The sequence below is a fragment of the Olea europaea genome, chromosome 19 (assembly GCF_002742605.1).
Source record: "Olea europaea var. sylvestris chromosome 19, O_europaea_v1, whole genome shotgun sequence".
In the NCBI taxonomy this organism is placed as follows: Eukaryota; Viridiplantae; Streptophyta; class Magnoliopsida; order Lamiales; family Oleaceae; genus Olea; species Olea europaea.
The window spans coordinates 5,549,597-5,571,372 of NC_036255.1; the positions used below are offsets into that span (position 1 = coordinate 5,549,597).

The 21,776-nt window shown below is 40.6% G+C and overlaps 1 protein-coding gene across 1 annotated transcript; it reads right to left on the reverse strand.

The window, feature by feature from the left end:
- Nucleotides 1-11,955: 11,955 nt before the first annotated feature.
- On the reverse strand, nucleotides 11,956-17,306 carry LOC111368602 (probable galacturonosyltransferase 10). The gene is made up of 2 exons (XM_022989947.1): nucleotides 16,926-17,306; nucleotides 11,956-13,670 (listed from the first exon to the last, which is right to left on the reverse strand). The coding sequence occupies exons 1-2, from the start codon at nucleotides 17,073-17,075 to the stop codon at nucleotides 12,219-12,221; spliced, it is 1,602 nt and encodes a 533-aa protein (XP_022845715.1). The 5' UTR covers nucleotides 17,076-17,306; the 3' UTR covers nucleotides 11,956-12,218.
- Between the last annotated feature and the right edge of the window lie 4,470 nt (nucleotides 17,307-21,776).

The following is a 21,776-nucleotide window of genomic DNA, read 5'->3' on the forward strand; positions in this document are numbered from 1 at the left end:
TCTACTCCTATTGGCCTGTGGGGCTCGAATAAGATGCCAAGTGGTTCGATGTAAGTGGGCCATGGGCCCTAGGAGGTCAGCCAAGTGTGTCAACACGTAACAATAATTCCCCAAGTCCAAGTATAATCATTTATGTAATGCGTGGACTTTTAGTGGTGAAACGTGTGAAATTTTTGTACCCTGAATAATAGTCCCCCAAGTCCAAGTATAGATATTTATATCATGGTTGGAGTTGAAATTGTTGGTGTTTGGATTAGCATGTGAGGTTGTGAAGTTATGTTGACGAGTCGGTCACTGTCGAGGCTTGTGAAGTTGAAATGTAAAGAAACAGAGGAAGCCGAGGTGGTGAGGGAATCGAACCTATCGAGACTTGTGAGGGGATCAAACCTGCCGAGGTTTGTGAAGCTGAAACGTGAAGAAGCAGAGGAAGCCGAGGCGGTGAGGGAATCACACCTGTCGAGGCTTCTGAAGCTAAAATGTGAAGAAGCAGAGGAAGCCGAGGCGGTAAGAGAATCGGAGCTGAAGAGGCTTCTGAAGCTGTCGAGGCTTCCAACGAAGCAGAAGAAGCCGAGGCGGTGAGGGGATCGATCCTACCAAGGCTTGTGAAGCTGAAACGTGAAGAAGCAGAGGAAGCCGAGGTTGTGAGTAGAGTATTGATTGTCTTCGATGTTCGTGCCAATGATTTGATATTTTGTGCACATTACCAAGAAAAGGGAGCCGAGCCATTGCAACTTCCAAGGCACGTACGGTTGCTACATTATATGTGCAATGATGGCTACAGCTGGGGCTTCTAGAAGAAGACGTGTTTGGGAGGTGCGTGAGGAGTACGTTTGAATGTGAGGCGGAGGTTTCAAAACGATTTGAATTCTACGCTTCGGATTTAACCCAAGATCGGAGGGCTGAGATTTCATGATGCCTTTATCCAAGGGCTGGGGTTCGTCTTGGCTTCCTATAAAAGGCCAAAGCCTTACATTATGAACCCTTTTTCATCGTTAAACTTCTGTGTTCTCTGAATTTTCTTAAGCTTCCAACGTCAAAAGTCTTGCTCCGATTTCAAACTCTGGAGTGTCGCAGTTCGTCATTTGTTAGTTGTTCCTGTAGGTATTCCTTTCAAGAATCATTTCTTTTGCGACCTTTGTCGATTTTTCAAATTTTGTAATATGGAGTCCAGTTCGGGTAGGAAATTGGTGACCATAGCTAGGTTGGATGAAGGGGCTGTTTTGAGTGGGGACTCCGAGGTGGAGTATTATGCCATGGTCAAGGAGCCTATAGATTACGAGGAAAAATGGGGGGGCTGCTAGGATACCATCAAACATGACCTTGAAGAAGTTGGAGGAAATTAGAGAGAAATATTGTGTCCCTCATTATATGGAGATGCTAGCTCCCGAAGCCCACGAAAGGGCTTGTTTTTCGAGGCCTGGATGTGTGGCTATAAGTGAATCCCTGTTCAAAGCAGATATGTGTCTTCATCTGCACCCCTTTTTTAGGGCTGTGCTTAGGAATTTTATGTTGTCACCGACCCAGGTTCTGCTGAATAGGTGGAGCCAGCTAGTGGAGTCGTACTTCTTGTGGAAAGAAGTGTCGTTAGGGGAAGACATGCCTCTGCACGTCTTTCAGACCCTTTTTCAGCCTCGTGTCTTAGGTAAAAACGAGTCGAAGTGGTGGTATTATATCACACCCTGGGGAGCTCATGCACCCTTCGTGGTGGTGTTGCTTTCTTCCATCAAGGGATGGTAGGAGTCATGGTTTTGGGTTCGGGGAAAGTAGTAGGCGGTTGAGGGGGACAAGGCCGCGGCTTACACAATACCGACCCAGTACTATAAAGCTCGTGAGTGTCTAAGCTTGAGATGTTTACATTTTCCTAAGTTTCTCAATTTTTTGTTTACTGTTGCCACTTATTTTGCAGATTGTAGTACGAGGTTGAGCTCAGCAAGGGGGAGTTCGAGGTCATCGAGGACATATATAAGAGGCCTTTGAAATTTGGCCACTTCGACCACCTCATTGACCGAAGCCGGTACTTCGTGGATCTGATGGCCTTCAAGGGTAAGAAATGCATCCAATTGATCAAATTTGTACTTGTTTGATACAATGCTGACCTATTGTGTCTTTGCAGATAAATTCAAGAAAGAAGAGTACCCCGTCTCAGACATGGCTTCAATTCTGAGAGCCATCTCCATAGTGAGGGCGAGGCTTCTACAGCCGAGCTCTAGTGCGATGAAGGAGTTCAGAAGTTAGCTGGAGAGGCTGTCAAAGGACGGCACTTCTATGGGGTCAGGAGAGGAGGCTCCCTAAAGGACTGAGAAGGCTAAGGAGCCTTAGGGTAAGGAGAAGGTCCCCGAGGACTCCCACAAGAAAAGGAGGCTGGTTCACGTTATTAGCTCTTTCGGGAAGTTCGGGACATCAGTGTCCCATTCGAGCAAAGATGCCCCTCCTCAGTCGAAGCACTAGACTCTGCCATGAAGGCAGTGAAAGTCGAAATGGTGAGGAAAGCTGAGGCTGAGGAGGCCAGGGAGAAAGCTGCAAAGAGGGCAGCAGCAGAAACCGAGGAGGAGGCTGCTAAGGAGAGGCCAGCTAGGACTCAAGAGAAGTCCCCCATTTTTCTGGCGGGGCATGATGAAGGGCTGGTGCCGGCTCTGCTGGATGCACTGCCTGCTGAGGTCCGTGGTGCCACTGAAATTTTTTATAGGTTATGGATCGACCGGTGGCAGATGCATGTCTCAAGCTACGACGCGGCAGACCTCACTCGGGCCTTGGTTAGTCAAAGTGTGAGGACTTTGGGCCTCGCACTTAAGTGCAAAAAAACACTCGTCAACTTTCAGATGAGGAGTAAGTCCTCCAAGGACAAGTTGACTTCTACTGAGGATGAACTAAAGAAAATAAGGGCTGAGGCGGAAGAGATGAAAGCCCAAAAGATCGAAGATGCTGCTAAATTAGAATCTGCCTTGGCCCAGATTGAGGCTTTAAAGAAAGAGGTCTGCGAGTCTTAATGTGAGGTGGCCTCCCTTACCAAGAAGGTGGATATTTCTAATAATCACCAAAAGGTGATCGCTGAGGCCTTGGAGCAGGCCAATTTGGAGTTGACCGGGGCCAAGGATGTGTCCCACTTTTTGGAAGGCTAAATAAAGTGACATGTAGATGAGCTGCAGAAGATTCGAGGAGAGGCCGAAGTAGCCCGAGAGGAGGCGGTCAAGGATTATATCGCAAACTTCCATCTCACCGAAAAGTACCGACGCTTCGACCTATACTGGATGAACTTTGCTTATGCCGAGATGATGGAGAGGGCCGAGGAGCTTTACCCGAACTGCAACCTATCTCAACTGAGGTTGGTGTTTATAGATGAAGTTCCTCAAACCCTTGTCGAGGAAACAGTTGGCGATGACTTGGCTAAGGAGGATGAGAACAACATTGAAGCTGGAGCTGCGGAGGCGTCTGCTGTCGAGGCGCCCCGACCATCAACTTAAGCATAGTTTACTTTCAGTTTATTCCGATGTAATGGCCTTGGGCCCTCATCTTGTAATATTCTCAGTATTAATGAAAGCTATTTTGCAACATGCTATTTTCTTTTCAATATCAAGTGCATGGACCTCAGTAAATAAACATGTCGAACTTGACATAACTTCCATTACTTGAAATAATCAAGCTTAAGGATGAGTTAATAATCGAGCTGTATAAATGATGACCTAATGGGTTGCATTCAGGTTCCTTCACTTGAAATAAACCACGATGTCTAAGTAAACCGAATCGGTTATTTGACTTGAACTTTACGTTGAGTTCAAATTAGGGAGGTAAAGTGATGGTCGATAAGATGTGCATGTCGAGGCATGTGGAGTGAACCTTGGAGTTCAGGTGAGGTGACCCCAGGGTTGGGGATTAGGACCCCTAATCTGAGGCTCCCACGCTTCCCTCCATGGTGGATGGTGCAGCCATGTAGAGGCTTCTCCCTTTGACATTTAGCCTCGCCAAAGGAAGACATGTGGAGTGAGCCTTGGAGTTCAGGCGAAGTGACCCGGAGTTGGGGATCAGGACCTTTTCTTCGAGACTTCCATGCTTCCCTACATGATGGATGGTGCAACCATATAGAGGCTTCTCCCTTTAGCGTTTAGCCTCGCCAAAGGGAGGCATGTGAAGTGAGCCTCGGAGTTCAGGCGAGGTGACCCCGGAGTTAAGGATCAGGACCTCTCCTCCTAGGCTCCCACGCTTCCCTACGTAGTGGATAGTACAGCCATGTAGAGGCTTCTCCCTTTGGCGTTCAGGCTCGCCAAAGGGAGGCATGTGGAGTGAGCCTTAAAGTTCAGGTGAGGTGATACCAGAGTTAGGTATTAGGACCTCTCCTCCAAGACTCTCACGCTTCCCTAGATGGTGGATGGTACAGCCATGTAGAGGCTTCTCCTTTTGGCGTTCAGCCTCACCAAAGGGAGGCATGTGGAGTGAGCCTCGGAGTTCAAGTAAGGTGACCCCAGAGTTGGGGATCAGAACCTCTCCTCCAAGGCTCCCACGCTTGAGAGTCATATCTGAATTTAATTTCATTTTATTAAACCTGAAAATCAGGCACATAAGATGGGAAAGATCCTCCAGTGATGTAGTACATTCATTGGTAGTAAATTCTGAGATGCTCAATGTTCCATGAATGAGGCTATGCCTTGCCATCCATGTCTTCAATTCTGTAGGTGCCGGGTCAGAGTTCCTCTTTAACTCTGTAAGGGTCTTCCCAGTTTGGACCCATTGTACCTTCTCTAGGTCCTTTGGAGGAGAAGAAGACTCTCCTAAGGACCAGGTCATTGATTCGGAAGGACCTCTTCTTCACCTTAGAATTGAAGTATTTGGTCATTTTCCTTTGGTAAGCGGCGAGCCTCAGCTGGAAGTCATCTCTTCTTTCAGCAATGAAGTCGAGGTTGAACCTCCGTAGCTCGTCATTAGATATTTCGCTGAAGTGCAGACGAAGCGATGATGGTAAACCGACCTCGACTGGGCTAATGGCTTCGGTTCCATAGACCATGAGGAAAGAAGTTTCTCCCATGGGAGTTCTGGAGGTAGTTCGGATTGCCCAAAGCACTTGAGGCCGCTCATCAACCCAGGCTTCCTTTGATGCATCCAGTTTCCTTTTGAAGACATGTTTAATCCTTTTGTTTACAACTTCAACTTGGCCATTGGCTTGAGAACGATGAGGCATTGAGAAGTGCTTCTTGATTTCAAGTTCTTCGCATAGGTTCCTGACCTTTTTATTGTTGAACTACCTTCCACTGTCTGAAACTATGGAGTGAAAAATTTCGAATCGGCATATGATATCCTTCCAAAAAGAACTTGGAGGTGTTTGCTTCTGTAATTTTTGCTAGCGGTTCGGCCTCAATCCACTTCGTGAAGTAATCAATGGCCACAATGGCGAAGTTTGCGCCTCCTTTACCTTTAGGTAAGGGACCTATCAGGTCCACGCCCCATTTGAAGAAAGGCCATGGACTGGAGATGACAGTTAGTTCCCGTGAGGGTTGCCTCTGAATGAGAGAGAAACGTTAGCACTTGTCGCATTTGCACACAAATTGAAGCGCATCCCTTTTCAGGAGGGTCAGAAGTACCCTTGCCTCAGTACCTTTTGTGACAAAGCTAACCCTCCTGAGTGATTGCGACAAACACCTTTGTGGATTTCCCTTAGGATGTATGTGGCCTCGTCTCTCCCCAGGCAACGAAGAAGTGGGGAGGAGAAGCTTTTTTGTAGAGTACATCATCAATGAAGATGAAATGAGCTGACCTCCTTTTCATTTTGTAGGCCTCATCTTTGTTAGTGGGCAGGACCTGGTCCTTTAGGTGAGTTATGATCGGTTGCATCCAGGTGGGGATTTCTTCGACCCACATCACTTCAGGGGCCTCGGTAGACGGCATGAGGAGGTGCTCAATCGGTACTATCGCAAGCAATTCGGAGTCCTTGCTGCTCACGAGTTTAGAGAGTACATCTGCATGTGTGTTCTCGAGGTGATGGATCTATATTATTTCTCAAAAGATGGGAGGAGGTTCATCACCATCTTCAAGTAAGAGGCCATGGTTTTATCTCTAGCTGAAAACTGTCATTCACTTGGCTCACCACCAGCTGGAAGTCATTGTTGATACATAGCCTCCTTACTTGCATTTTTTTAGCTAATCTGAGGCCTGCAAGGAGCGCCTCATATTCAGCAGCTTTGTTGGTGGCCTTAAATTCGAACGTCACGGCTGAGTTCAACTTGTGACCTTCTTGGTTGAACAGGACTACCCCAGCTCCCGAACTTGTGTCTCCAGCCGAACCATCCATGGACAAGTTCCATGTGGGGGGCTCACAGGTTCCATAACCTCTTCCACCTCGAGTATATTGGTGAACTATGCCACAAAATTAGCTAAAGTTTGGCCCTTGATGGCTTCCCTTTTCTTAAAGCCAATGTCGAATTCACTTAGCTCTACTGCCGATTTTAGTAGTCTTCCTGAGGCATCCGATTTTTGTACACTTGCCTCAAAGGGAAGTTGGTCAACACGTGAATGGTGTGTACCTGGAAGTAGGGCCTCAGCTTCCTAGAAGCTGTAATCAAGGCTAAGGTTAGCTTCTCCATATCAAGATAGTGAGTTTCTGGAGATAGGAGTGCCTTGCTGGTATAATACACGAGGGAGTTGGGTGGTTCCTTCCTCTCGGATTAGGACTGCGCTGATGGCCTCATTGGAGACGGCCAGGTATAGCTGAAGGATATCGCTGGGCTTTGGCTTGGGAAGGAGGGGGGCCTGCTCTAGATGCTTTTGCAGGCCCTGGAAGTCCTCTTCACACTCCTAATTCCATTCGAACTTCTTCCCGACTTTCAATAGTTTGAAGAACAAGAGGCATTTATCGGTGGCCTTGGAGATAAAGCGGCTGAGGGCTACCACTCGTCTCGTTAGGCTTTGGACTTCCTTGGATTTTTGGGGCGATCTCTTCTCGAGCAAGGCATTGATATTTTCGGGATTAGCTTTGATCCCTCTTTGGTTGACCATGTTCCCCAGGAATTTGCCAGAGGCAACGCCAAAAGCGCACTTGAGAGGGTTGAGCTTCATTCGGTACCTTCTGAGGGTTCAAAAAGTGTCATTTAGGTGCATCACATGGTCGTTCACCTTCAGGCTTTTCACAAGCATATCGTCAACGTAGACTTCCATTATCTTACTGATAAGGTCCACAAACATTTTGTTGACAAGCTTTTGATAGGTTTCCCCAGCGTTTTTCAACCCAAAGGGCATCATCTTGTAGCAGTAAAGGCCTTTATCAGTGATAAAGGAGGTATTCTCCTCATCGGCCGGGTACATGGGTATTTGATTATAGCTCGAGTAGGTGTCAATAAAACTCAGAAACTCATGCCCGACGATGGAGTCAACCAATTGATCAATTCTCGAAAGTGAGAAACTGTCTTTGGGGCATGCCTTGTTGAGATTTGTGAAGTCGATATATACCCTCCATTTACCGTTGTGTTTCTTGACTAGCACCGGGTTCGAGTCCCATTTCAGGTAGATGGCCTCTCTGATGAAGCCATTCTTGATTAGTTTCTGCACTTCTTCCTTCAAAGTCTCATACATTTCTGGATTGAGGGCTCTTCTCTTCTATCGATGCGGGGCAACTTTAGGATCTATCTTTAGATGGTGACAGCTGACCTTGGGGTCTATATCTACAATATCCGCATGCCTCCAAGCAAAGACATCAAGGTTCTTGCAGAGTAAGTCTTTCAATTTTTCTTTCATGTCGTCGCCCAGGCCTACACCTACGCGGGGTCGACCGAGAAGCTTTTTAGTTCCTCAACCGGAGTTGCTTGGGGTTCATGTTCAGTTACACAGGGATCGATTTCATCGATTATGGAGACTTCTTCCTGCTCGAGAAATACGTCGATCATGTCAACATCCTCTCGTTCGGGAGGGGCCTTGTTTGGGACGTCTGCCATATCCACATCAGTCAGGATGACGTGTACGTCCCGGGGCTTAACCTTTCTAATAGAGCTCAAGTAGCATTTTCTGGATCTTCTTTGGTCACCTCTCACTGTTATTATCCCATTCTCGGTTGGGAGTTTCATCCTTAAGTGGTGGATGGAAATGACGACCCCTAACTCCTTCAAGGCTGGTCTACCCAAGACTCCGTGGTAAGCTGACCGACTATCTACAATAAAGAATTCCATGAAGTTCATAGTGGTTTGGAGGGATTCTCCCATCTCTACCGCCAACGTTATTTTTCCTCTCGGAGTGATACTATCTTCGGTAAATCCATATAGAGGAGTGGTGGTGAGCGTTAGTTCGTGGTCCAGGATCATCTGTCAAAGGTGGATCCGAACAGGATGTTAACGGAGCTGCCATTGTCTACTAGTATTCGCTTGAGTCCATTTCGGGCCACAACGACCCTTACTGCAAGTGCATCACAATGGGGGTAGTGAACCCCTTCAGAGTCCTCTTAAGTGAAGACGATACCCCTTCAGAGTCCTCTTGAGTGAAGACGATGGGTGGTACTTGGTTCCTTTGGGAGGTACTGTCCACAATATAACTGGTTAGTAGGAGGCGTTTAGCCTCTCGGGCATAGTTTCGTTTTACGTTCCGAGTCTCCCCTCCCAAGTAGGGGCCTCCAAATATGGTATTTATCTCGTGAATAGGGGCTTCTTCTCGTGTATGGAGGTTCCCACGATGCCTGTGTCCTTCCCTGGGTCTCTCCGTACCATGCTCCCTTTGGCGGGAGGATACATCTCACTGGCAGGAAGCGACCTCCTCACGTTTAGGTCGCTGGTTATTCCTAAGCAGGGGCCTGTTCGCCTGTGGCGACTCATTCATCCTGTCTTGGGGGTGTTCCCGTCGGTTGCGGTATGCATACTCCTGACACTCGGACGTGTCATGACAGTAGGAGCGGTGATACGTACAATAATCGGGGAGTTCTAATTAGGCCTATTCCTAGATCCTGAATCGCGCCCCCAGCCTCTTCCTCTACGGAGGGCTGTTGTGAAGTTCTTATTTGCGGGTCGGTAGTAGTTGGATTGACATCCTCATATATCAAAGTTGGAACTGCGTTCAAAGTTGTTGTGGCAAGTGCTTGCCCTGAATTTCCATTACCAGGTGGGTTCATCTGGTAGTCCATCAAGTGGGAGGTCGGTCCCCTGGAGCGCTTTCTCTGATGAGATGGGAGGCCTCTGCTGGCCCAATTCCTATGTTCAATTAATTCCTCATTGATAATCTCTCACCTCATCATTTCCAACAGGGCATCATAGGTGATGGGATCTTGGGTATGTACGTCTCTCCAAAATAGGGTATTCATATTCAAACCTCCTCTTAGGGCTGATAAAGCCTCACGATTGGTGATTTGCACGCAGTACGTCATTTCGTCAGTAAAGCATGATAAAAAGCTTTTAGGGATTTCCCATGCGCTTGCCTCATGTCTTGAAGGCGCAGGATAAGAGGCTTCTCCCTCTTTGCTCACCGCAAACATTTTTAGGAAGGTGTTCTTGAATTCTGACCAACTCTTTATGCTCCCAGATAGCAATCGACTATACCAAATTTTAGCTGCTCCACTAAGTGTCAAATGAAAAACTCTACACTTCACAGCTGCGGTGGCGCCTCTAAGGCTCATATGAGTTTTATAAACACTCAGGTGTTTCTCCGAGTTGCCTCTCCCGTCATACTTTGGTATTTTGGGCATCATGTAGTGGCTCGAAACCTGAGCACTTCTTAGTTCCCTTGAGAATGGCAGGTTTTCATTGTTGTTGTCTAAGTCACAGGACCTCTGCTACTCATTTGAGTCATTATTTTCCTCGGCTTCATACCTGGGTATTTGATGAGAGGGTCCAACTTGGGTCCTAGCCTCATTCTCCCTCCTTTGGCTCCTATTTCTAGGCGGAGCAGCACGGGGGGCATTCTCATGCCTTTCCTCTAGCTGATGAGACATTGAAGGTGGGGGTTGTGGTCTATTCCGAGGCTCGCGTTGCTATTATTGTTGTTGCCTATGCCTCGATTCTATCAAAGACGCTGTTAGACCTCCTAGGTCTTTGTTCTGGCTCATATGCTGGTGGAAAGTTGTCCTGGTTATGCCGGGCCTCGGTGGGTCGGCCAGCAACATAATTGGAGGAAACGTTAATTTCTACTTCCCTCTCCATGGGGCTACTGCCTCGGCTGTATTCTGGCAGTACAACCCTTTGGCTTTGAACTTCCTCATCTTGGTCGTAATGTTCTTGGGGTGCATAGGGCGGAATGGGGAAGCCTCCCTGGCTCTGCATTTGAACCATGAGTTCTCTCATGGCCATGTTTTAACTAGCAATGTCCCTCATGTTCACGGCCATGGTGGCCATCTCTCTCGATAGTTGGGCGGCCATCCGCATGCCACCTCTTCTGTGGTGGTGGTGAGGTCGATGCCGGACTGTCGGGGCAACTGTCGGTGGGGGCATTCCACATTTTCTCTTACCCTCCTAAGGGGCATATCCTCATCTGAACTCATTCTCTTCTGTTCCAACTCCAAATAATTGTTATGGGGCTTCCACTTGTTCTTTTCCAATAACAAATCATTTTTCTAGGAGGATGCCCAAATATTATTTTCGATAAGCTTTCTCTACACAGTTGCTCGTAGTTATAGTATGATTTTCCACAGACGGCGCCAATCTGTTGATCCCAGAATACGTTGCCAACAAATACCGGACCCACCCACGCAAAGTCCATCACGCTAAGACACGTAATAGCAAAAGTAGGTGTGGGAGCAAAAGGCGCGAGAAGAGAATGTTCAAAATTCGACGAGATGTTTGCATAACGATTGTACAATAATTACCAATCGATGTTTGTATAATGCAAGTATGAATTCATGTATGTTGCAAGAGAGTAAAATGTAAAGAATGTTATATTTGTTCTTGTGTTGAATCTTACATTACCCTTGTGAGAGATACATGGGGAGTATTTATAGTATTACAACTTAGACCATGACCCTTGATTGGGAGTAAACGTGGCTTTATCTCATAAGTTTACATGTCAAATTGTAGGTATCACATTTGATTTCCTAGCCTGCTACACATTTATTAGTCGGCGGCTCTGCCACTACAATAAGAAGACAAGACACTTTCACTCTATGATAGGTGTCCCATCAATCCATCAGGAAGGATCCTTGTGTAAGACCGGATCTCTGGAGAGGAGTGCCGCTTAGGGCCTCGAATAAGATGGGGCCTCGGAGTGATGGGCCTAGGGTCAGCACTTAGGCCACGTCATGGGTGTGGTTACAATATGCTGATCTACTCCTGTTAACTTGGAGACCTCGGATAAGATGCCACGTGGTTCGGTATAAGTGGGCAATGGGCCCTAGGAGGTCAGCTAAATGTGTCAACACGTAATAGATATTAAATTTTTTTATATTAGACATCACTTATATCAAACATAAGCATGTGAATACACCAAGGATTGGAACTCTTTTTTGCGTAGTAACACTTCTCTTTCTGTTTATAAGAGGCACATATGTAGCGATTCAAACTTAGCATTTAATGTAAGACATGTTTTAAAAGGAAAACTATACCAAAACATTGCACTTTTTATGAAATGAGTTAAACAAGGCCGCATTGCGATTAGGAAAACAAGAGGAGTCAAAAGATACCGTATTCGATCCCCCAAAAAAATGAAGCAAAACAATAACTTGGAAGAGAGAGAGAAACTTGGCAACCATCCATAAGAATAGTGTCGACACAAAATCACTCTTTTAATATATAGGGACAAGATGTGGTTTGTGCCGATATATTCCTCGCTCAAAGGAATTCTATGACCGTGCCTCATATGCCAGTTCTTAGTCAGTAATGTCTCATTGGAACGACAGTATCCCACTCTTCATGTCATCCCTAGTCCACGATGATTTAGTTTAATGAAATGACACCATCAAAGGAGATTGGACACAACAAAATGTGTATTATTTGTCATAAGATTGGACACCAGCTATCAATCTATAGCGAACCAAAATATTGGACACTAATTCATATAATAAAGTGATTGAATGAGTAACCAGAAGATAGAATTTCCAATCATCGACCAAAGTGATCCCAAGCTATCATAATTTGTGGTACAATGTTTTGTTAACAAAACTAGGATAAATTCAATGCTGGACTACATGTTAAAGATTATATCACAACTAGAAATTAGAACAATCATATACCATTAGTTACAACACTTACCCTGCTACGTCACATAGTTTACTCGAAAATGTTCCTGCATTTCAAGATTCAGTCTAAAAGTAAGAGCCAACCATGCTGAAATTAATGAACATTGCATTGTTGAAGTAGAGGATGACTATAATCAACATATTTATCCCAGAGGGGCTTGTATTTTTCCATCCCGATCTTCAGCCATGGTTTCGAGTTCCCATTATAATGTAGTACGGCTCCCTTCTCTATCACCTGAGGATCAACATTTGTATACCCTAAACCTAACACATGCCATGTGGGATTCAATGGTTCTGTCAATCCGTAGAAAGTCAGTAATCCCGGTGGGAGGGTGCCAAGTTTCCACAATGTCCGGTCTACGTTCTTTTCTTGCCAATAGTGGTAGATGCCAGTAACATTCCTTTTCCTCCACTCGACCAAATCAAAAACATTCATTCCAAATGCCCACCCACATGCATCAGGATCGAAATGTTCACGAATAAGAGGGTGTGAGTAATTCAAGTACTTGTGATATCTGTGAAACGTCTCCATGCATGTCTCAACTGCGCCATTTACGTTTCCATTTAGATCTATAGAGAATAGGCCTGACAGGTCTTTCTGAACTATAACATCATCATCAAGAAATACCACCTTCTTCAATTCGGGATATACTTCTGGAATATAGAACCTTAGGTGGTTAAGCATGGATAGATATTTAGGGTTCCTGAATTTAATTGGCGTCCGGCTGTCACCAGTGCTACCAGAAAAATAGTAATTCCGGGTGTCAGAGTCTTGAAGCTGTTTAAGAACAGGAACATAAGAAGCATTCAACCAGGTAAACTCTTCAATCTTTTGAACATCAACAGTCACTCCCTTAAAATTGTTCATGGCAAACCAGGCCTTCATTGCAGCATAATTCACCTCGTCGGTCACAAGGTGGAAGACTACCTTATTGGGATTTTGGGAACTCAAAGCTGTCGAATTTACCACAACTGAAGTTGCAAGAATGTTGTCAGAAAAGACACAAAAATGATAGAGATTGTTATCTTTGAGTTTTATAGCTGCTTCCCTTCTCTCTCTGAGTTTTCTTTGTAAATTTGAGTTCTTGTACCATTCAGTTGACAACCGAATACCAAGACAATACAAACTCTTCGGGACTTCTTCAGCAGCTATTTGTCCATACTTTGAACTTTTCTCATTAATGGAATTCATCTGTTCTTCAAGACCCTGGATCTTCGCCTTCATTCTCATGATCATGGTTGCACTGTCATAGTGAAGATGCTGGGCTTGGAAGAGTAAAAGTGCCATATCACGAATTGCACTTTCTGATTCACTGATAGTCAAAGGATTTCTTCTTAAAGCAGCATCAGAGAGAAGGATTTGCGAGTTACGGATTTGGGCACTAAGCTCCCATGCAAATTGGAGGTTGTTGCTTTCTTTGGCTATGGCAAGAAATGCCTTTGCTAGAGAAATTTGATCATTAAGTTGCCTAGTGACAGAGTTGGGACTTAACATTTCTTCAGTGATATTAAGGCCTTCTAAGATTCTGTCATGTCTATAAGATCTCTGCAGAGCATGTAAATAGCCATATAAGTCCTCCATTCACACTAAAGGTTAGAAAGACATGCCAAGAAAATTGAGCACTTCATCAATCAACAGTATAAACCAATGAATGTTAGTCTTGAAGTTAAGAATATCTTGTATAACTGAAGACTGTAGACTGCTGTGGTTTAAGACCTAGCTCATATCCAATCTTAGTGCACATGTGAAGTCATATGTACATTCATATTCAAACTCCTTTTCCTACTAAAAACTTTTAACAACAAGACGAAATTTTACTCCCTGCATCTCTAATCGAATGGCCTATTTCACCATTTTGTTCAAGCAGTCTTTTTCAAGATATAATTCATATTTACTTCGCAAGGACTCAATTTTTTACATAATATTCAACATTATTCCAAATACCACCAATTTAAAATATATCTCCAAAAATTTCCTAGTGGAATGGAAAAAGTCAACTTGTCATTAAGTTGAAATGGAGATATTTCTCTTCCTACTTTGTGCCTCATCCTTTGTTCTCCAAGAGTACATATTCTATCACCTCAAATCTGGCAAGATCAGACAGACAGGTTTATATGAAGATCTATATTCTGTCCAAGGGTAATTATGATTTTTATTCACTGAGGTAAAAGTAAAGATTTCTTTATTACATCAACATTATTTTTTCTTTACTTATTTAAGTAGTTCCCATTCATTTTTTATAATATTCTCATTTTTAAATATGTTTCCACTATTAAGCGGAGGTTAAAAAATGGCACTTTGTCATTTTAAAAAGAGCTCAAATGATTGGGATAAACTTTGCCCCATAGAATTTAACAATCTTGAGCTAATAGAAACTATCCAGATAGCCAAAGATGCACTACATTGTTGAATGCTATCTACAAACATAGCAGTCATCAATGTTCTCTAAGCAATTATTATTATTTCCCTGATCCGAAAATGCATAATAATCATTTAAAACATGTTTTCTATACCTAAAACAAAAATCAGCACTTTTGCATCTCTTCAAGTTACAGTCTCAATTAACCAATCTATAATTCTTTATGGGTAAATACCTCTATGGGTCTCCAACCTTTCATAAGCGCGGTAGCCATCTCCCTAACCTTCCATTTGGAGCACCTATGTCCCCAACCTTTTAACACTATCCAGCCGGTACTCCAAATGATGGGAAAACATTTATTTAGACATTAAATGACAATTCGACACATGTGATGCCTGACTGAAAAAGGGTACAATTGTTCCAAAAAGGGCGACATTTAATATAAGTTGAACAATCACGGTTTGGTTTATGCAATAAAGGACATGTTTACGCTTTGAGTCATACATAATGTGCGACTCGCGTGGATATTTGACGTCTAAATAGATATTTTCCATTAGCTGGGATGCCACTTGCATATGTTAAAAGGTTGGAGACATGAATGCCATAAATGAAAGGATGGGGACACAACTACAAACCTTTGAAAGGTTGGAATCCCTAGAAGAATTAACCTTTCTTTATTTATTAATCAAAGAGCACTATTATGAAAAACATTTATTACAATTGGGTTGCTGTGTATCATAATAAGCTTATAAAAATTAATTCAACATCATAGAAGATGTAAATTACTTCTACACATTTTCTATTCCTACATACCACCATCTTCTTCAGATCTAAAAGTGGCCTTAATCCCTCAACATCCAATAACCAATGATACAATACATCTGACGCTACTTCATCGGGAATAAGGTTTAGTTAGTGGTGTTGTATACAACTTTCAGCAGGCATGTTTGATTCTATGCAGACGTGCATCATTTTCGACATGTTCTACCCGTAGCATGAGTTCGAGATTAATTCTTAAAAAACTTGGGGCTTTCTAGTACTTATTGATCAATGAATGGTATGTTGGCCAGCTACCTAGACTCAAGAATGATCAGCAATATACTACTATAGATGAAGAGATTAGAAGAACCCCAATAAAACATTTCACATCAATATGGGTCATCTTCAAAAAGGTATAAAATACTCGGACCATAAGAAAAAACCTAATCAGCATTTGCACTACTTACAGATTAGATCTTCATTAATAACTTCACCAGAAAACCATAATCTCTCAATGCAATCAAAATTGACGTAAAGATGGATTAATATAACTCCTCAAAGGCAAAAATAAATTTACAGCTTTTACACCAATCAAGAGAGCTTAGGGGCCTCATATATATTCTACGACAAAATTTATCAGAACTAGTTGACAGCAGTGTAGTCTTCACCAAACTAAATTTTAGATACTTCCAATCCGAACTCAACACTCCTGTTCCCAAATTCTCAACCACACAGTTCTTAGAAGAGGTGAGACCATTGACCTATCCATGTATAAGGGTATATACACGTAAACACCTTCAACCATCAGTTTTAGTGGGTAGCAGTCTATGTAGCACAAACATGGAAACGCGGTAAGGACATGACATGGACACACCGACGCTTGATTTCTTAAAAAGTAGGGCATGAACACGTCGGGAACATGACCAATTAAATTCTTTAACATTTTAAATTCATATATTATATCTTAATCTTTATAATTTTTAATATAAGACAAACATATGGCTCGTTAGACACTTGTCCGAAAGGTGTCTCTAGAGTAGCAATTCAATTTCTACAATTTAACAATATATATAAAAAATGAGACAAGGACAGACTTCTTAGATACGTGTCCTTGAGTGTCCGAGGAGTGTCGGGTCCAACAAGATGTGCTGGACACGAACATACTATCCTAATAAAAGTGTCTGCGCATCATAGATAGTTGATGTGAATTGGATATTATTATTATCTGCATCACTAGTAATTTCATTGCCAACTTGTTCTTATAACACAGATTGACTAGTATTATTGCATAATAACGGTAAAGTCCACGAGTTTGTCCAATTTTACAATTGAACAATGGAGCTTCAGAACTACCCAAACACCTCTAGTGATTAAGACAATATAACAGCAGCATAACCAACTGAAATGACAAAACCAAGGTGTAATTATCTTACACTTCCATTCAATCCACTCATTTCTTCACTATTTATACAGATTTCCAGCTCTAAAATAGCTCATTTATATCAAAACCGAAACGCATAAAGCACAACCAATTATACAACAATCAGAATCAATTCAATCCCAAGTAACCCAAAATTGAAATCCAAACTGGAACCAGAATATCTTCCCATTAATGCCAGTGCTTTAGTTCAAGCAGAAAAGGACAAAAGAACCGTCACATATGATTTGAGATCGATAATTACCTTAATAAGAGCCGATCTCGATGTGGGTGGTTTCTCTTGGCCTAACAAAACAATGAAGAGCAAAATCATAAACCCACAAAGCGATAACCAAAATACATTCGAAACTCGCCGCCTCACTGGTCGCCGAAAATCTGAGCCTCGGCGCCTCATTTATTTATTTATTGAAGAAATAGTTATACCCAGATAAAAAAAATTGAGACTAAGAACTGAAAAATTGAAATGGGAGGCTAAATTCGAGGTGGGTTTTTGGATAGAGGGAATCACTACAAATGTTACAGGCTTACAGCAGGGTAAAAGAGAGAGGGAAAGATCTATTATCGCTGCAGGCTTAGCTTAGAAGCTTTTACACGAAAAAAATAGTGAACTCTTCGTGCTGTAACGGTATTTAGGTGTGTCTGAAACTTAAACGCTAATTATCATCAAACTCTATAAACTATTCATTTAATTTAATTTTAGAATGATAACATTTTAATCTGCCTACAAGTCTTTAATATCAAGCACTATTCGGCGTGACTTAAAATTTTCATAAAGTTTAAATTAAAATAAATATTTAAATTTATCGAATTCTACTAAAATTTTATATTTAGCTTTACCAATCGATGAGTATAGTCGTAGTGTAACTGAAATAATTATATTCGAGGTCGAAGTTTGATGGTGTGAGGAACTCCCCAGTCTTAGTTTATAAATATTTTATTATATTTTGAGTATTAATTAAATTTTATTATTATTATTATTATTATAAAATCCAAATTAAATTTAAACTAATTATATTTGTAAATATTGATTATTAGAAAAAACTTGAAAAGAATTATACAACTTATCAAAATTTAACACAAAGTAAAATATAAGTACTAATTGACTTCCTATTGTCTCCATCTCCAACAATATTTGCATCTACTAAATCCTTATGTTTAATCCCTTCACTACGGGTCTTAAACATCAATCATAATTGAGATGTTCCTTTAAAGTATCTAAACAACCACTTTATAAGCTTTCAATATTCAAGGCTAGAATTGTAACGCCCCAAATTTTAAGTTTGGTTTGCTACTTAACATGTTAAGTTTTTAAAATAAAATAAAATAAAAAAAGCACTTAAATTAAATTTTTCAACAAACTTATTCTCTTTGACCCTGATCTCTATGCAACATAATGTTCGTGTATATTTGGATTACCAGTTGGATTTGGAATGTCATGAAATTCATTTAATATTTTTAGAAACATATCTAAAAATCACATATTAAAATTTCTGAGTTTACAACAATGTTTAACCTCTTAATAAATCGTTCAAACTCATGCTACCAATCTTCTCTCGGGCGTACTTGTCATAGTGCATGAAAAATGTCAACACTAATGGATCTTGGGAGGATTGAGCTGTGTTACAGCTCGTTCCCTTGCTCAATTCATAGTCAAAATGATAATAATAAAATAAAATAATCCCACTATACTAAAAATTTTCTTGGATTCGCCTTTGAATGTAATTACTTTTCTTAACAATCTCCAAAATGATTTGATTCCAAAGCCTATGAACAGAGGACATAAGGCTATCCATTCTCACTGATTTTATTCAAAAACTTAAAGAATTCGGTTCAAGGCGGCAAAACAAAGTTCACATAGAAAGCTAAAATTTTATTATTTACAAGCAAAAGGTTTAGGGGTTGTTTGAGCCTCATTTCTCTCAAAAAAAAAAAAAAAAAACAATTATTTGAAATAGTATTATAATAGAGAATGTGGGTTAAAAAATAAAGAAATTTTTTTTGTTTGCGTGTAATATTATTTTATCGAAAATGTGTGGTTGAAATGATAGCAAACCACTATTAAAAAATGTATTTTGATGAAAAATGGGGCTCAAACAAGGGATTAGACTTTTAGCAACTTAAATTAACTACATACTTATTAATTAAAATTATAATGTTCACATTAAGAAAAATAACTAAAAAGTTTTTCAAAAAGTAAAGATAAGCTAACAACTTTTAGAAATTAAACATAATTAATAATGACTAACTACAAAAATGAAGCACCTATCTCCATTCGAATCATCTGCAAATCCATATGAATTCCAATTTCTTGACCATTATTTAATTTGAAAAAATTGTCAACATAGAATGTGTGTGCTTGAAGCTCAGTAGAATTTTAGATCACTTAGTGTGCCCTTAAGTTCAGTAACATATACACATATATACAAAGTAATAGAAAAGAATTTAACATTTTCACGTATATAAATACTAACATATTCATGATTCCGAATAATCCATGGAGATTGTAAAAAACAGGTTATGACTATATATAAACCTCTCAATTCATAGCTTCAAAAATTATAATATACATCACAAGCATACATATATACATATCACGAATAAAAATGCTAAATAATTAGCACTACCTACACCGATTCTTGATATGAAATGAAAAATTCTTTGCTTTCAATTATTAAACTTGTGGTCAAACTTCTTGTAAATAATCTAACACTAACACAAGTTTGAGAGGAAGAAAGTGAAATTCGAATTTGAGGTGAAATGGTTTTAAAAAAGTGACAATTCGATTCTTGTAACCTCCATTTTTTTTTTTTATGACAAACTCAATAGTAGGTATTATGCTATAATAAATCTTGTTAAATGAGCCTTTAAGTGGAGTTTAAAAAGTTTTAAGCCAAAAATAATTCTTATAATTTTTATTTTTTTTTCTTTTAATAAAAACACCTATGTGGTGAAAATTGAACGACTTATGTGACTTGTAACCTATCTTCATGAATCTCCATTAACAGAAACTGAATTCCTCCAATTAACTTGACATAATTGTGCCTTAATATAAAAAATGAGTTTTTAACTCAAAAAATGTTTTTATAAAAACACTTGCACGGTGATTCGAACTCAAGTTGCTTATGTGAAATACTACGCAAATTTATACTCAAATTTATTTTAAGCTTACTATTTTAAATCTTTAAATTTTTAAATAATCGATGCCTAGGGCTTTCCTTACCTTAAAGGGAAAGCTTCATAACTAAGAGGTTAAATATCACTTATTTCAAAATTAAGAGCAAAGGTTTCAAATTTCAAATATTTATTATAATTTATTTATGATTTAATTAATTAATTATATATATTTCATTTAAAAAATATTAATGTCACAAATTAACAATTTAATTAATTACATATTATTTTTCAATCACAAATCAGAGTTTTTATGCCACAAATTATTTTACGGTCATAATTCAAAAAATTTACATGGCAAAATTTGTTCATCGATCACAAATCAAAAATTTATAAGTAACATTTTTTTATAAGATACAAATAACAAATATTATAAGTCACAACTTCTTATACAGTATCAAATTATCTATCATATATTAACAATTTTCTAGACCACACATTATTTCTTTGTCATAATTTATCGTTTTCATTAGTTACATATTATTTATTGGTCATAGATTAATAAATTTAATAGTCACAGTCAACCAAATCATTTGCGACCATTGTCAACACTTATGACTTCCACCTCACCACTGTTACCAACCGCATCGCTACCAAAATCGCCATTGCCAAAAGCACTACCCCACCACACCACAAGCACAACTAGTCTACCAGCGCCAGATGCACTTCCAAATCCATCCCTACCAACTCTGGATCCACCACCACCAGATCTAACATATCTTCACCATCGTTGGATCCAACAAAGTCATCACCACCCAAACAAGACGACCACGACCACGAGCACCATCACCACCACCTACCCACCCAGAACCATCACATCAAACTGTTCACATCATCACCACCACCACTGCCCAAACTCCACTAAAACTATTGTGACCCCCAAACGACCATCTACACCATCTCTACCACTGCCAAACACACTAGCGTGCACCCGCCATCTAGACCATATCTACCATTGTCGAACACCATCGCGTGTACCACCATCTATACCATCTCCATCATCATTGAACATCTTCATTCTCACCAACATGACCATCCAAATAAATGGACACATACATTCTCCCCAACGCATACAGCCACCACCACCACCTCGCATCGCACGCCTCACACCATCTCACACAACACACCACCGCACACAACACAGTACAACATTGAACTTACATCACACCACAATCAAACAACACAGGAAATCGTAGGCCATCAAAATTAGAAATAAAAAGAAATAGATCTGGAATGGAGCAAGAAGGAGGAACGTGCAATAGCAGCAGATCGTGCAATGATGTTGTTGGCGACGCTCTCTGACAATGGCTCCCAACGATGGCTTCGAGTGGAATAGAGAGAAAAGAGAGATAATAGAAAGTATGAAAATAATTAGGATTTTGTGTGGGTGGTTGAGTATAAGTTAGGTGGGATGGATTAAATATTTTGTAACATAATTATTAATATTTAAAACATCATTTATTATCTGATTTTTAAAAAGAAAAATAGTAAATCTTAATTTTGAAATTTGAAGTTTAAAACTCTGGTCTACTGTAAATTCCACTTACCTTAAATGGATCGAGCCTCTAGAGCTTGTTTTTTAAATGGGCTACAACAACCAAACTAAAAAATATAAAATTCGAAACTTTACAAGATTCGCCATGAATCTGCTCAATAAATTAATTACACGGCCTACATCAGACCTAGTCGACTCCATTTTGTACATAATTGAGCCCCAACATTAGAATAGAGTATCTTCTGCATATATTTATTATCAGACTCATCAATAGAACATTTTTATTTACTTAATTTAAAATGACTTTCTAAAACAATTTTACAGATTTTAAATCATGCATAGAAAACTTACATTAAAATGTTTAAATCTGCCTCAAAATCAATACATTTTAGATCTTTTCTCTTCAATATTCATTGTCAAAATTCTTCT

Bases quoted from the DNA above. Each gene is read 5' to 3' on its own strand.
- LOC111368602 (XM_022989947.1), bottom strand. From the start codon at position 17,075: ATGAGGCGCCGAGGCTCAGATTTTCGGCGACCAGTGAGGCGGCGAGTT. The intron at 13,671-16,925 runs GTAATTATCGAT...CATGCTCTGCAG, and splicing joins CGAGATCGGCTCTTATTAAG to AGATCTTATAGACATGACAG.